Source organism: Furipterus horrens, unplaced genomic scaffold (assembly GCF_987537825.1).
Source record: "Furipterus horrens unplaced genomic scaffold, mFurHor1.1.pri manual_scaffold_4, whole genome shotgun sequence".
In the NCBI taxonomy this organism is placed as follows: domain Eukaryota; kingdom Metazoa; phylum Chordata; class Mammalia; order Chiroptera; family Furipteridae; genus Furipterus; species Furipterus horrens.
The window spans coordinates 30,933,505-30,948,601 of NW_028327174.1; the positions used below are offsets into that span (position 1 = coordinate 30,933,505).

The following is a 15,097-nucleotide window of genomic DNA, read 5'->3' on the forward strand; positions in this document are numbered from 1 at the left end:
TGTTTCTAGGCGATATAGAATAGGCATTTGGGAAAAGCAAACCAGGGAAACTAGAAAATTGAATCTATGTTATTTAACACTTGCTAATCCAAACTAATTACGTCCTACAAAATATCTGTTTTTTCTTATGCCTTGCTATTAAGAATGATACTGTCTCTTTCTCTCACACCACATTCCTCCTTTTTTACTTTTCTGTCTCCCCCTTCCTCTGCATATTTGATGGTAGAAATAGTGGGGAGAGGAGGAGATGACACCCAGAAAATTCTTAAGCTGAATATGGACACCATAATGGCCGAACTCTTAAGAAGAAAATGGATAGATGAGAATTCAGAATGTGGAAAGATTTTAGAATGTGTCAGTACTCGGATTTCTTGGCCTATCGATGCTTACACAGTATTACCGTGGTGCTCCTGTTTCTTACCAGTAATTAGTCTGTCCCTTTTTGTTCTTTTCACCCATGTCGAATCTAACTGTAGAAGTTCCTTTTTTCGCCCTGACTGGTGTGGCTCAGTGACTGAGCACCAGGTCTGAGAAGTTCCTTTTTTCTTGGTGTTCTCTCATTTGAGCATTCCACTTGACTGGTTGTCTCTTTGTTATTTTTCATCTCTAGCCCCTGGGTTTTTCCCAGAAATCAGAGCCTGGGGTGTGGGCTTGTTTGCTGAACGTTTACATCGGGGAATGATACGAAGGTATAGGAATAAAGAGAGTGGGCAAGGAAGGAGGGAAGGTATTATCCACTGCAGTAGGCAATTTGAGCTTCATCTGACTGGTTCTTGTTGACAAATGAATAGAAATACTGCAGAATCATCCACCTGAACAATACAAGAGGAAAGCATTTGGCTTTCATCCTCTGTTGACCCAAGGACTTCCCCTGAAGACTAACTCGCCAGCACATTGATGTTACACACGCATGAGCACCCAGTGGGTCCCCATCCACCAAAGGTATCCAAATCACCTCTCTCTCCAGTTTCATTGATATATTTCTAGTTGCTTACAGAGATCTCCATTGGAAGTTTTGCCTTCAGTGCATTGCCAACACGTCTGAAATTAAAGTCGTCATCTTACCCCTCGATTGCAGACCAAAAAAATAAAATAAAATAAAGCAAAAATAGTTCAAACCCATTGATGCAACAAACATTACTTGAATACGTAATTCTTGGAGAAGAGCACACTGGGATTTGGGAAGGATCTGGACGTTTGCCTTAGCTGTTTGCTTAGACCTAGAACTTTAAGTAATTTAAGCTCCTAGGGGAAGAGAAGAGAGGGAGACCAGTTTTCTCCTCCAGCTATGGACAGCCTGACAGTCTTTCACAGTCTGGTTGTCTGATGAAGGAAAAGAAAACCGAATGGCAGCCTACCTACTCTTCCACTCTCAGGGTGGAGATTAAACAAATTTATAAAAAATGGCAGGATTGAGTCAGCCAGCTTCCTACAGTTGTAGTACATTCTCGTATTTCATCTGCCCGACTCCAGATACTGAAGTTAAAAATACCTTGAAACTGGAGTTAAAAGTGCTTGAAAAAGCTTGCTGAAAATGAGAAAATCATGTGATTCTCTAGAGCTGTCTGAACTGATTATTTTAGCTTAAACGCATGGCAGTATAATACCTGCCACCATAACACCTTATATGTGCTCTAAGCTGCTCATTAGCATTTAGTCACCAAAACGCGGTAGTGCAGAAATCACCTGCCGCGTGTCTTTCATCTAACTCAGGAAATTTCGCGGACTTTCTGTTCACTACAAAATGAGATCTCTTTGCTTTGTCATTCAAGCCTTGACTCCACCACCGCCGTCCCCCAGTCTGTGAGACATTTCTTCCCCTGTGAACCGTTCTCCCCAGCCAGCGACTCGTGGTTTCTGGAGTACTTCAAAAGCACACCCGTTGTCTACACGGTGCACCTGCCCAAGCATCTCTCCATCTTGACAGCTTAAATGTTGCTTCACAGTTTTCAAAGCACTATCATGTACAGCATTCTACTTTGCCTCTCATCCACATCCTCACATGGCCTTTAACCCGTTCTATTTTAATGACTTTATCTTCATTCAGTCTGTTTTAACAACTTGCCTAAAACCACAAAGCTGGGATAAATAGACTTCCTTTTTTTTTTTTTTTTTAACAATCGATTTTGACTTTTACAGTTAATAGAGTTCTTGTATTTAGAATAGTCCTGTTTCAGGTTGCTGATCTTTGTTACCTGAGATATAGCAGCTCCTGGTTACATACTGGTTATGTTTTTATCTAACAAAATAGGAAAATGAAAACAAAACTTCCCCACCCCTCCTAAAATGCCTAACATTTTTGCAGTTCTATTTTGTCTTTATCAAAGCAAATATATTTTAAAGACTTTATTTATTTATTTAGAGAGGAGGAAAGGTAAGGAGACAGAGAGAGAAAGAAATAATGATTTGGGAGAAAAACACTGGTCAGCTGCCTCTGGATCCCCAGCCAGGGACCAGACCCACAATCTAGGAATGTGCCCTGACCAGGAATCGAATCAGCAACCTTTTGCTTTTGCAGGATGATGTCCAGCCAACTGAGCCACACTGGCCAGGGCAAAGCAAATATTTTTATATCCTATTACTATAGCTTTTGCTTCTATCTTATTTTTTATTTTTTTCCAGAAAGTTTATTCAAAGATTTATGGAGCTCAGTGTAGGGCAGCATGTTAGGGCTTACAAAGTAAGAATTCTTAAGTGATTTTTAAAGCCCAAAAAGGAAATAAAGTTGAGCATAAAATGCCAAAAACATGTCTAGAATTGACTTAAGGGTATGATTATGTCCTAACTACTTACATAAGCTGATAAATCTCTGAATTAATGACAGGAATTCTGCTACTCAATACCAATTATATTTCAGTAAAAATACAGTTGATATTAATAAAATCCAGATCCTTATAGCTAGAAGATATTTTAATTTTTATTTAAATTTCAAATGTATTTTAGAGTAGATCCCTATGGCTAGAGTAGATATCTTTTTTACTAACAGATTTAAGATTTCCACTTTTGGAATCTTGTCTCTTTAAAATTGTATTGTTAGAACACTTACAAAGAAGAGGAAAATAGGACCATTTCAAACACTACATTCACAAAAATTAAGCATTTTGTTTAGAAAATGGATTTTGAGTTATTTTCATATTTCGGTTGCCTGTGAATGCCAGGAATAAAGATGGTAGCATCAGATAATAATATATTACTAGAAGTTAAAGAAACAGTAGTTAAGAATCCTTAAACAAGGAGAACATGTTAAGCCACAGAAGTAAAAATAAGATCTGTAAAATTTATCCTGTAGCCAATAGGATTTTAATTAAAAAAAAAAAAAAAACCTTTAGATTTTTTTTTAAATGGTGAAATTCATTAAGTAAATTATATAAGTTTATGCTTTGAAAACACATTAGCATAGACCTTAACAATATTTTTTCAAAATATAACACAGGTTAAGTGGCAGCTTTAAAATTTTGTTCTGCTGGGTTAGTTTCTTGTTACTCCATACGGGATTTTATTGGTATTTCTGAAAGCAGTTTAGAAATGCTTTCTTTTTTCCTTTAAGGGGGTGTCAGTTTCACTCCTATGATAATGTCCCAATTTGTTGTTCCTTTTTAAAAAAATCTTTCTTCCTTAAAAAAATGAGGAAACATTCCATTGTCTTAACTACCTCTTAAAGTTCTGATGATTCTTCTGAATATGTGACATTTGTAATATTTTCGCAAAATTTTACTTTTAGAAAATACACATAGCATGGCAGGTTTATTCTGATTGCTTTAAATTTTTCAAATAGGCCTCAACACTTTGCTGCATCCATTATAAAGAGACTTATTTCCATTCCTCTATGAAAAGTCACTTCAAATTTCCCTGCTTCCCGTTTAACAGCGAGTGCTTCAATAGGTAGTCCGTCAGACCCTCCAATCTCAGGTTCTGGGGCTTGCAGATGTGCCTCCAGTGAGAGTGGAAGGCATTTCCATTGTCATTGTCTAAATGACCTGTTTATAAAGATCCCTGCGTTCCTCAAAGCGTCACCCTAGGCATGTCAAATTCTTTAGCTTTTTAGTTTTGCCACACATCTTAAGAGTTTATTGATGTACACAGGAGGACATTCTTAAGAAATGGATTCTTTGGTGATTAGGCTATCATGGGTTTTTGCTATTGTAAAGATAGATTCCCAACTTAATTCTTTCCCTAAGATGTCTTTAAGGACTTGGGAACTGTCTGTTTTCCATTTAAATGGAAAATGACAGCACAGAAATAGGTCTTCTCATTGGTTATCAAAGAAGGACAAAAACTCTATGCATAGATAGAAGTTATCTAGACTGCGTCCTGGGGGGCAGCGTTGGAGGCACAAGGAAGCTGTTGGCACAGATTCAGATATGAGGAAACTCACAAAACAGAACTTGAGCAAAGGTTTTCCTCTTCTAGGGTTGAGATACAGATTGGGGGAAACTGCTTATTTTACTGGTCTAGAATTTCTAGACCTGCTATTCAATACGTGGCCATTTAAATTTACATTCAAATTAGTTATGTTTTTATAACAGTAAAATTCGTTTCCTCTGTTACACTGGCCGCATTTCAAAGGCTAAAGAGCCACGTGTGGCTGATGGCTAGAGTATCAGACTACACCAATATAGAACATTTCTGTCATCACAGAAAGTTCTGTTGGACAGTGCTATTCTAGGTAATTTATTATATAAACTTTTAAAACAGCAATTAAGCCACTACTGAACCACTTCTTATACTTAAAGGAGGATTGGAGAATTACTCTTTTCCAAGGATAAATTATATGAATGAACATCTTGGCTTTGCTCACTGTTTAATCTCTTTTCTCTGTCCTGCCCTTCCCCCTAAAAACTAAATAGGCACTTATCCCATGAGTTACAATATCCTGTTACTTCTGCATTTGTACCTGGTCTCATTTCTATAGCAAGAGACTTTGAAACCAATATTTAAAAGTCGTTAGAATAATAGAAATGGCAAGTGGAAATTGAATTCCTGACTAACACCCCAGGTCCCTCTTGATTCTGCTGAGTCCACTAATACTATTAATAAAAGGAGTCAGTTTAACATCAAAGGATGCTTAATATTCATATTATAATGTACCCCAAAGCTGAGAAAAGAGGCTAGAGCCAAATATCTGATATTATAGGTAGTTTTTCTAAACACTGGGACTTACGAATTCAAGTAAAAATAGGTGTTTTTATTGTAAATAGAAATGGATTGGCATAACTAAGTGTATTTTTAAGATGTTTCCACTTAAATATTTCCTTGTTTATTATTAAAGGTAATTATGAAAATAATGTATTGCCTGAATTATACATTCTCGTTTTTATTATAAAATAATGGGCCTTTTATAACCTAGCAATTAACTGAAACCTAAGCCGTTACCACCCGTTACTTCAAAGAAGGAATTAAAGCAGGAAGCAAAGCATTTAATTCATTCCCAAGTTAATTATTAAACATCCTCCACTTATAATTAGTCATTCTCTTGCTCTCATTCCTTAAGACATGTCGACTGTTAACACCATTATCATAATGCCATCTAGGATTCTTGTATTCAGAGCAGAAGAGATTTGTTGCACATTCCTTTTTGTTTTTTCCAAGAACTCAAAACATGAAATTCCAAGGAGCTCATGAAGCATTATGTATGTCCCACCGCTTCTGCCTTTCCTTGGCTTTCTCTTATCCCATCTCTTCAACTTGAGTCAAACGGGATGCCAAGGAGTATGTGAGCTGAGGAACACTCACTATTATAGAATTACATTTGGCTTACTTTTAACACCTTGAGAACACCATAGTAACTTCTCTCAAAGGAATCTTTAGACCAGCCTTCCACCTTGATGTTTTAATGATGTTGTCTACATCAAAGATTCTCAAGATTTACATTAGAATTATCTGCAAGTCAGGGTGACTCTTTTCAAGATCCTCAAGTGATTCTGGTTTGGCTTATGAACCACTGGTCTAAATAAACTTGAACTTAGATTTCTGAAGTAGCTAGTAATAAAAAGGGAAAAGTATATTGTAAAGTAGTTATATGTATTTACAAATACATTGGGTTGCTTATTGTCTAAATAGCACTTCTTCCAGTAAATTTCTGATGTGGATAATAATTCATAGGACAGAATAAAGGTGTGAGAACAGTTCTCTAGATCAGAGCCTCACTGCGGTAGAGGACTCCAGATGAACATGATAGGAACATACGGTGCTAGCATTTTTCTTACCCTCTTTATGTCACCAAGGGGTATTTGCTAGAGGATAATAATTTCATTAGTTTAGTTTATTTTATGTTTATATATATTTATTCTTGTCACTTCAGTAAGTTTATTTTATTATTAGAAAAGCAGTATCTACTCAGAAAATTAGGGAAATATAGAGAAATATAGAAAAATAAAAAATAATAATCGCATTTCTACAGTTCAAATAATTGCTACTAACATTTTCATTCCTTTGCTGTACTAAATGGTCAGCTTCCAGAGAGGCCAGCTGATTTTAATATCCCAGGATTCGATGTGTATGTTTGAAATTTTTTACAATGAAAAAGTTGATTCTGGGAGTGACTCAGAGACACTGTACAGTTGGTATGATTTAAGTACTATTTTTGCTTTTAGTTTTTCTGTTCCTAAGCCAGTTGCTTTTGCAGTGATCCCTTCTCAGTGACTTAACGTTTAATGATCTTTGACATGTAAATTAAACAGGCATTTTTAAATCACACACATGGCTTCCCTGTATATACATGTATATTTACCCTCTCAAAGTATTTCACTAAATAAATCAGGCTTCATTACCTTTCTACAGAAACCATACCGCCCCTTCTCCCTTTTTAAAAAGTGTTTAAAGTAAATTCCTCAGGCCTAGAGTATGAACGTTAGTCATTAATCTGTACCATATTGAGGCTCCACTTAAAGTAGGGAACCACGTTCACAGAACTCACCATTGATGCAGTGGCCCATTTGTAGTGCCAGAGATCCACAACTCAGTGGGACGTCTCAATTTAACCTTGAGAGTCCTTTGTATTTAGATACTATCTCATCTCCATTACTTCTTAAACATTTATGCTCCTGACCTCCACTCCCCCAACCCCACACTCAGTAATTTCTGAGTCATGTACTCTTCTGCCTAATATCCATGGCATGATATTGAAAAACAACAAATATAGATGAGATGGCTTTGGAAATTAAAATTAAGTAATATAAAAAATGATTATATCTATAGTTTTCTATTTATAAATTATTTTCCAACTGTAAAAAATATATTCTGGCCCTGGCGGCGTGTCTCAGTGGATTGAGTGCTGGCCCGCAAACAAAAGGGTCACCTGTTCAATTCCCAGTCAGGACACTGCCTGGGTTGTTGGCCAGGTCCCCAGATGGGGGCACACAAGAGGCAACCACACATTGATGTTTCTCTCCCTCTTTCTCCCTCCATTCTCCCTCTCTATAAATAAATAAAATCTTAAAATATGTATATGTGTATATACATATTCTGTACTGCATATCAACACATTTGTGTCCTGTCTACAGGACATGTCACCTACAAATGCCCTGGTCCCTTACTGGATCACATTGGAGGAAAGATAAGAAGTCTGAGATTAATTGATGTGTAGATTTGAGTTCCACTGATGTGTAGAAGTTCTAGTTTAATGAATATGTGGATATGTAGATGTAAAAGTAAATTATTTAGCTTGAATAAAACTTTTTAAAAGTAGCTTAAACCATTCACAGGAAGGTTCTGATTTGACAACCAAAACAGAATCGATTTACATGAAACATTGGTTACTTGGCTGAAAATAAAATTTTCTAGATACACATTTTTTAAGATTTATTTTTTACTCGTTTTATGTGTTTATTAATCTTAAGATTAGTGAACTTTTGTTGTAGATATAGCTAAATCAGTAAAGTAGCGTTTGTTAACCATGATAGAAATGCTTGTTTTCTATAATACGAGGACCAAAATTATGTAAACTATATGTCACAAATTACAATTACAAAGACTTGTCTGCTTACAAATGGTGTAATCTATGTTGGCCTTTTACTCTATATAGATAATGATAATTCTCTTTTGAGTAATTTAACTCTTGAGTCCAGAGCCTGTTAAAACAAATATTTTTCTAGAGGCAGTAATTAAGTACAACATAGCTGGAAATGTAAAACATGGTTTCAGCCTTCTTAAGAGCGAGAGAGAGAGACACTTAAGTCTTTACTAATAAGTAAATTTTAGTTTGCATGTCTGTGAAATAATTCTACATTTGGTATTACACTGTGAGAAAATCCAAAATAGTATATATAAATGTCTTATCAAGCTTAACTTTAATAAAATGTGTGATTACCTAAGTGACAAGATATATTGATTATTATATCATAAAATTTTAATATTTGTAGAAAAGTAAATTTTTTGATTTGCCTTGTAAAGAACTGAATACCATTTTAAGCTTTTTTACTGATTAAGTAATCAATTAAATGAGGCTGTGTTTCTCTTTAAGTTCTTTGGTTGTCACTTTTGGATCATGATGCTTTATCACCAATTCTAATATATGTAGGAATATTCATTATATGACTAGATTGATTTTATTTATGAAGTAAAACCTAGATGCAGCAATATTGTCGTTAGTAAGCTTTCTTCTTAATAACCTTGAATGTGCTTTACAGCATTTAATACTTGTTCAAAATGATTTACATAAGGTAGATCTGTACAACTTTGGAGTAAAATGTAAACAGCTGCACTATTAGGAAACTATTAAAGTAGAGGCTATATTTACAGTGTCGTCTTTCAAATCTAGCTGTGCTGTAAACTGATGTTTGCTGTATGCTCCTCCTGATTTGAAATAGATGAAAGAAAATGAACCTATTATCACCATGGTTCACACAATGATTGAGAACTCGGCGCTAAGACCCCAACTGTACCAGCAAGTAAGGTCTTGGACAGTGAATGATACTGCTTTATCATCTGCAAAACCCCTCAGTGACAGCTTTGGTTTATCCTCAGAGTTCCTCATAACATTAATGTTTTTCTTATTCCATTTTTCGTTTATGTCTATTTGGAAAAATGCAATTCATCCACGCTTTTCAAGATGCTGCAGTATTCCTAGCATGGCTTTGCTGAACATTTTGCTGTTGAATATTAAGTGTGCCATTTCCTGAATTTTTTGTGCAGCGTATTTGATTGATATGTACTTGGAGGTCTGCAGTACATTTGTAAAATTTTTACTGGATTGCCATTAATTTTGATTAACTCAAAAAGCATTATAACATTTGTAGGGAAAACTTTAAAAAAAGCTTTTTTCCATTGATGGGCAGCTCCGCATAAGCCCCCTCAATCAATTAGGAATAGATTGTATTTGTATGGGAGTTCTTTAAGTCTAGTTTCTGTACTGTGGAATGGTAAAATTGAAAGGCCATTTCTTAACACACTGGGAGTGTCTTCTCCCTGTGTTCCGATTGTTCTTATGCAGTTATCATGATAGTCATGTCTTTCCTCATTCTTTTCCCTAACTCAGAATATGTACCATGGAGTTGGCTAGCTTTCTTTTAGGACCTTAGTAATCTGCAGATCTGCAAAAGAAGTCATTTTATACATTCTTATCCCAGTTTTTTTGTATTTCATGGTCTAAATGTTCTTAGCTGTGTGTTTTGCAACATCAGCTTCTTTCACCTCAACACTCAAATTACTGTGGTATCTGACCTGTTCCAGTTACTTAAATTGTACAGAAGAAGAAAATTAACTAACATGAAAAATGAATATATGTTCTGATTAAGATACGTAAAACATCCTTTTTTTTTTTTTAAGCACCTCGGGGTCGCACTGGCTTTAAAGGCCTCTGGTTTGCTTTAGTCACCTCGGGTCTGCGTCATGGCCTTGCAACTGGGAGACTGAAACAGCTGGGGGTAGGGTGACTCTTTTCTGAGCAAAGCTTTCAAAACATTTAAAGGACATTTTATGATTGAGCCTAGTTTTTCCTTTTTAATAAAGAGATAAAATATTAAATATTTAAAGTTAAACAGCTTTACTTTTCAAAGGAAAATGGAAACTGATTCTTAAAGTCACCAGATTATAGAATCTTGACACTCTGTTCCAAAATACTACTTGTTCTGGAATTGATAACCTTTTTCAGTGTCTAAAGCTATGAGTTTATCACTTTATATAATGCTAAATTGATATGAGATCAAAGCCACTTTGTTGTGACAGGCTGTTTTCATTTTGTACATTTTGCATATTTTCAATAAGAGTGCTAGCCTGAATGTTCTTGTTTGGTTTGGTATGGTTTTTCTTTTTGTATAGATTGCTAATCAGCGTTGATGATGCAAACCCCCTCGCTGATTGAAATTACTCGATTACACTAAAACTTTAAATTGGAGTTTTTATTTTTAATGCAGAGAGATCTGACACTGCTCTATAGTGTCACTGACCTTGAATCTACTGAAAGAGCAGATTTAAGTAAATATGTTTTGTCATATTAATACATGAAAAAAATAAAATTGTACAGAACAGGAAGTTCTGAATGTCTGATATCAAGAGCCATGACTTGGGCATGAGATGGGCAAACAGTTGCTACATAATCACTGTTGACTTTCAGCACTGTCAAGTCTAGAGAGTCTTCAGGATGATTTTTTTTTAATCAGCCACTGGTAAAGTACTTAATTTTTGAAGGACATTGTTGATGGATAAAAGTTAGAGTCACATTTCTTAAAATGTGTTTATAAATTGAAATCTGATTTTTTTTCCCTCCAGGTTTCCTTTATCATGTTATCATCCAGAGGAAAACCTTATCAAATTTTATATCGAATGTAGTTGTGCTTTTTCTGACATTGCGTTACAATGCTGTGTAAAGGGGTCCTGAAATGTAGCTGAAAATATAATGATAATATAATATGTTATGACCTGTTATTATGAATCACGTTGTTTCAGATTTGCATTAGCTTAGAAAAAGAATTACCTACACAGTAATTATGTTAAAACTAGTCAAGTAAGTAGGACCTAAAATTAAATCAAAACAAATGCAAAAGAAGTAAGCATCAAGTTTCAAAAATTCCTCTGCACTTATTAATCATCCTACCACCTTTCATAATTATCTTTTTGTACCAATTTTTATAATATAATTAATCAGTGAAATTAATCACCTTATAAATAATTGTTTTAAAAGATACAAACTAAAATTAGCAAATACAACTCTGTGAGTATTTTTGAGTCCACATAAAATATAGTGTCCAATTTTATCAAATACTTCCCCCAAATTTTTCCTTGGGGGGGGGGGGTGTATCATATACTTAAAAAGTGATACTATAGAAAATTTAATTGTAATGAACAAAATTAATTTAGTTTTACATTAATGCCAAGCCAGTTTTTTAAAAAGATTATTAGATACCTTATTAAAAGGTCCTAACTTTCTATATAAAATATAGCACATATCCTTATAATAGTCAGTAAAGCTTGATAATGCACTTCTCTTATTATCTAATTACTACATAGCCATTTTTATTTGCTTTTCCAGTGTTGCTGAAGTAGTTCAAACCCAGAACATTTGGGGGCGGGGTGTGTTTGCTAAAGATGAATTTGAAAAAAGATTTAAAAAGTGTTGCCATGAAACATTTTATACAGAACTTGAGTTAACCACATTATTTACAGAATTACTAGTAGGATATTCATATTGAGAACTAAATAGCAAACTTTTCGATTCTAGGTGGAAATTGTTTTTGTAACAAGTTATAGCCATCTTTCTTAAGAAAAGCTTAAAAGTTAATTATGTAAAGAATAATCTTGTTTTCTTATACTCCTCTTCTGACAGGTAAAAGCAATGTATAGTGGAAGATTGGTTATTTTAAGATTTTTAGTAGCTGGTATCTAATAGTGAATATCTATATTGAATAATTTGATAAAAGGTTTATGTAAATTTTTAGTGGTACTAAAAATTGAGGTACAACAAAAATTTGTGTAAATAAAATATATCTAATCTTGGCAAAATTTTAAAAATATTTTTAAACAACCTTTTTATTTGTAAATAACTTCAACATTACAGAAAATTTGCAAGAATAAAGATATTACATGAAATACTAAAAAATATATATCTACAAGGGTATGTCACTCTAAAATTATAACTATACAGTCGTCGGCAGCCGTCCGTCTCGAGAGACGATGGTGTAGCTTCCCAAGAGTCTATCTCCACCGCCGAGAATGGCTATACAGTATGTTTTTTATAATATGCCAGCTAATATGAAAATATATGCAATTATACCAATATGCTAAATATTTATTATGGGTTTCTAAATTTTTATTTTAAATTACTAGTCTTCTTTCTATTGAACCAGGTGATATAAGATACAATTCATATTTCAATCTGGATGTAGCACTATCCACTAGTTAGTTATGTTCAAATTACACATTTCATAATTTAGTAAAGCTGTTTTGCATTTAACTTTAAATATTAAATAAGTAAAGTATATTTGGACATTTAGTAGCTAAAGGCTTTATATCATTCTTGTAAATGAGAAAATTTTATTTTGTCATTTTACAATTTTTTATCATGAATCAAAGCATTTTAAAACTTATTTTTCACTAGTTTTATTTGGTTTTTTGGATTTTTTTTTTTCTAGATAAGAGTAAATTCTTTTCTTAGATCTAGGTGCTTTAATTTAGAATGACAATTCACACTCGTCAGGACATACTCAGCGATTTCTATTTAAAAATAGTGCACAAGTATTCTGACTTTGGTCATTAAATTCATTTTTCATGTGACGTTCATTTCTATGAAAGTTTTGTGGTTAATAATCACTGTGCATACTCTTAAATAGTCACAGGTTCATTTGCATGAGGTACATGAAAGTCATGTCTTGAAATGAAACACGGAAATCCAGGATTTATTTTTGTATGTTTGGAATGCTTACATGATGTTTAACTTTCCAATGACCACATTTCTAGATCCATTTAAAATTATCTGTTGTTTAAATTATGCCTCCTTCTAAAGATGTAACTGTTGAACAGTGCTTTTTTTTTTTTAAAAGAAATTGCATATAGCATTAAAATTTATACATTCTTATACATTTGTATGTGTATATATGAAATACAGTTTTCTAATCTAGAATGTAGTTGGGATACATTACTCCCATCCCCACTTTGAGAAAAAGTGTACCATTTTGTAAACATGCAGTGAGCCACTATTAAAATTTCCTACTGTGTTTTTGTTATTCTCTTGCAGTCAATATAGAGTCAAAAAACAAGAGAGATAGTGAAATATTGCCTGCAGAGGCTATGATGTGGTCTGTGGAATAATAGACGGGGTGGCTAGTGAAATCCTGATAAGCGCAGTCAGAAATGAGGATTGGTTTAACCAAAAGATATTTGGAAGAAGCTGAAGAAATGATGTTTAAATACACTGCATAATAACTCTAAGATATAATAAAACAAATGGTGTCAATGAACACATATAAGCTTTTTATGAAATTTGAATATATAGATTATAATAACGTAGGCTTTTTATGAGGTTTTGAATGATTTTCCTCTTTTCAATTAAACCCATACTTTTCCTCCATTATCTTTTAGTTCTTAAGACAGAAGAACAAGATAAGTCTATATTGTGTATGTGTGTTTATATATTATGTATATGTATGCAGTATGTTATAGGCTTTGGTAGTAAAATTGTGCTAAGACATGTTGACATTTAAGTGTACACATGCACAGCTGTGTGATTATGTGTATACTGTGAAGGACAGTGTTGACTGTTGAAATATGCCTGATTCAAATATTTGATTCAGTACAGTTGCTATGATTGTATCTGTCAATTTTCATTAAAATGTGTGTCTTACAAATGGAAAATGTAAGGTGCTGTATAATTTTGTTTGACCAGCTTATTATTTTGTTTGATAAGCTGAAGTTAACGTCATTCTTATGTATCTTGCATATTGTATCACTGTTAAATATTTTTCTATTCTTGTAATGATCTGTGTTTGAATTAAACTTCTGAAAGTATACGAATCATTAAAATCCCATTTTTATTAGTTATAGAAATCTAAAATATTAACAATAGTCCAGATAAATATATTCTTCAATGTTAATTTTGAAGTTGCTCTGTGACACTTTTCCTTACAGCTGTCACAAGATGAATGCAGAGGCACATTATATAAACACAGACCCGACGAGGTAGATATTGATGTAAGTATTCGTTTGCTGTGTGTGGTCAGTGCTGCCATGTTTTCTGCCAAAACGGGGTAAATAAGCATGACGAAATTTTCCTCTTCCCCCTCTGCCCTCCAAAATGATATCAGATAAATTAGCATTTTCATCTTTTGCACTGAGATCCAATTAAATGCTCACTCCCCAGTCTATTCTCTGCCCACCCTCAACCCCGTAATTAGTAGTTGAATATATTAAGAATCACATAAATGAAAGTAAAAAACCATTTTATTAAAAATTATATGGGACTGGAGACAAAGTAAAACTGTCTAAATCTTTTGGAGAAAGCATCAGCATCTACAAATTTTATCCCTCTTTTATTACTTTTAGTATTTTGTAATCATCTTTTAGATGGGTGACTGTTATGCATTCTTACTCATTCATATCTCGTTCTTCTCTCATTTCCCCTGGTTTTATTCATTGAGCTTTACCGCTTTCTCATTTCAGTATACAGTAGTCTCCCCTTACCTGGTTTCGCTTTGTGTGGATTCAGTGACCTGTGGTCAACCACAGTCCGAAATGTTAAATGGAATATAACATTCATAACTTAAATTTCATCTCATTCCAAGTATTGTGATGAAGCCTCATGCCATGCCACCTGTCCTGCCTGGGAGGTGACTCATTCCTTTGTCCAGTGTCTCCTCCCTGCTGCAGACCCTCCCCAGCTACTCTGTGTCACTTTGTGCCATCCCGGTTATCACATGAAATGTCTCGGTATCACAGTCCTTGTGTTCAATTAACCCTTATTTTAGTAACGGCCCTAAAGCTAAAGAGTAGTGATGCTGGCAATTCAGTGAAGCCGTAAAGTGTGTGTATGTATGTATGTATGTATGTATGTATGTATGTATGTACAGGAAAAACAAATGTAGTATACATAGGGTTTGTTACTCTGCAGTTTCAGGTATCCACTGGGGGTCTTGGAATCTATGCCCCATGGATAAGGAGAGACTACTGT

At 34.2% G+C, this 15,097-nt stretch overlaps 1 protein-coding gene across 1 annotated transcript in view; it reads left to right on the forward strand.

Moving 5' to 3' along the window:
• Positions 1–15,097, forward strand: part of PLEKHA5 (pleckstrin homology domain containing A5) — a 203,067-nt gene that overhangs the window by 160,748 nt on the left and 27,222 nt on the right. Inside the window, exons 15-17 of the mRNA XM_090272891.1 lie at positions 8,808–8,888; positions 13,513–13,548; positions 14,059–14,121. Of these exons, the coding sequence (XP_090129017.1) occupies positions 8,808–8,888; positions 13,513–13,548; positions 14,059–14,121 (180 nt within the window). The remainder of the gene's footprint in view (positions 1–8,807; positions 8,889–13,512; positions 13,549–14,058; positions 14,122–15,097) is intronic.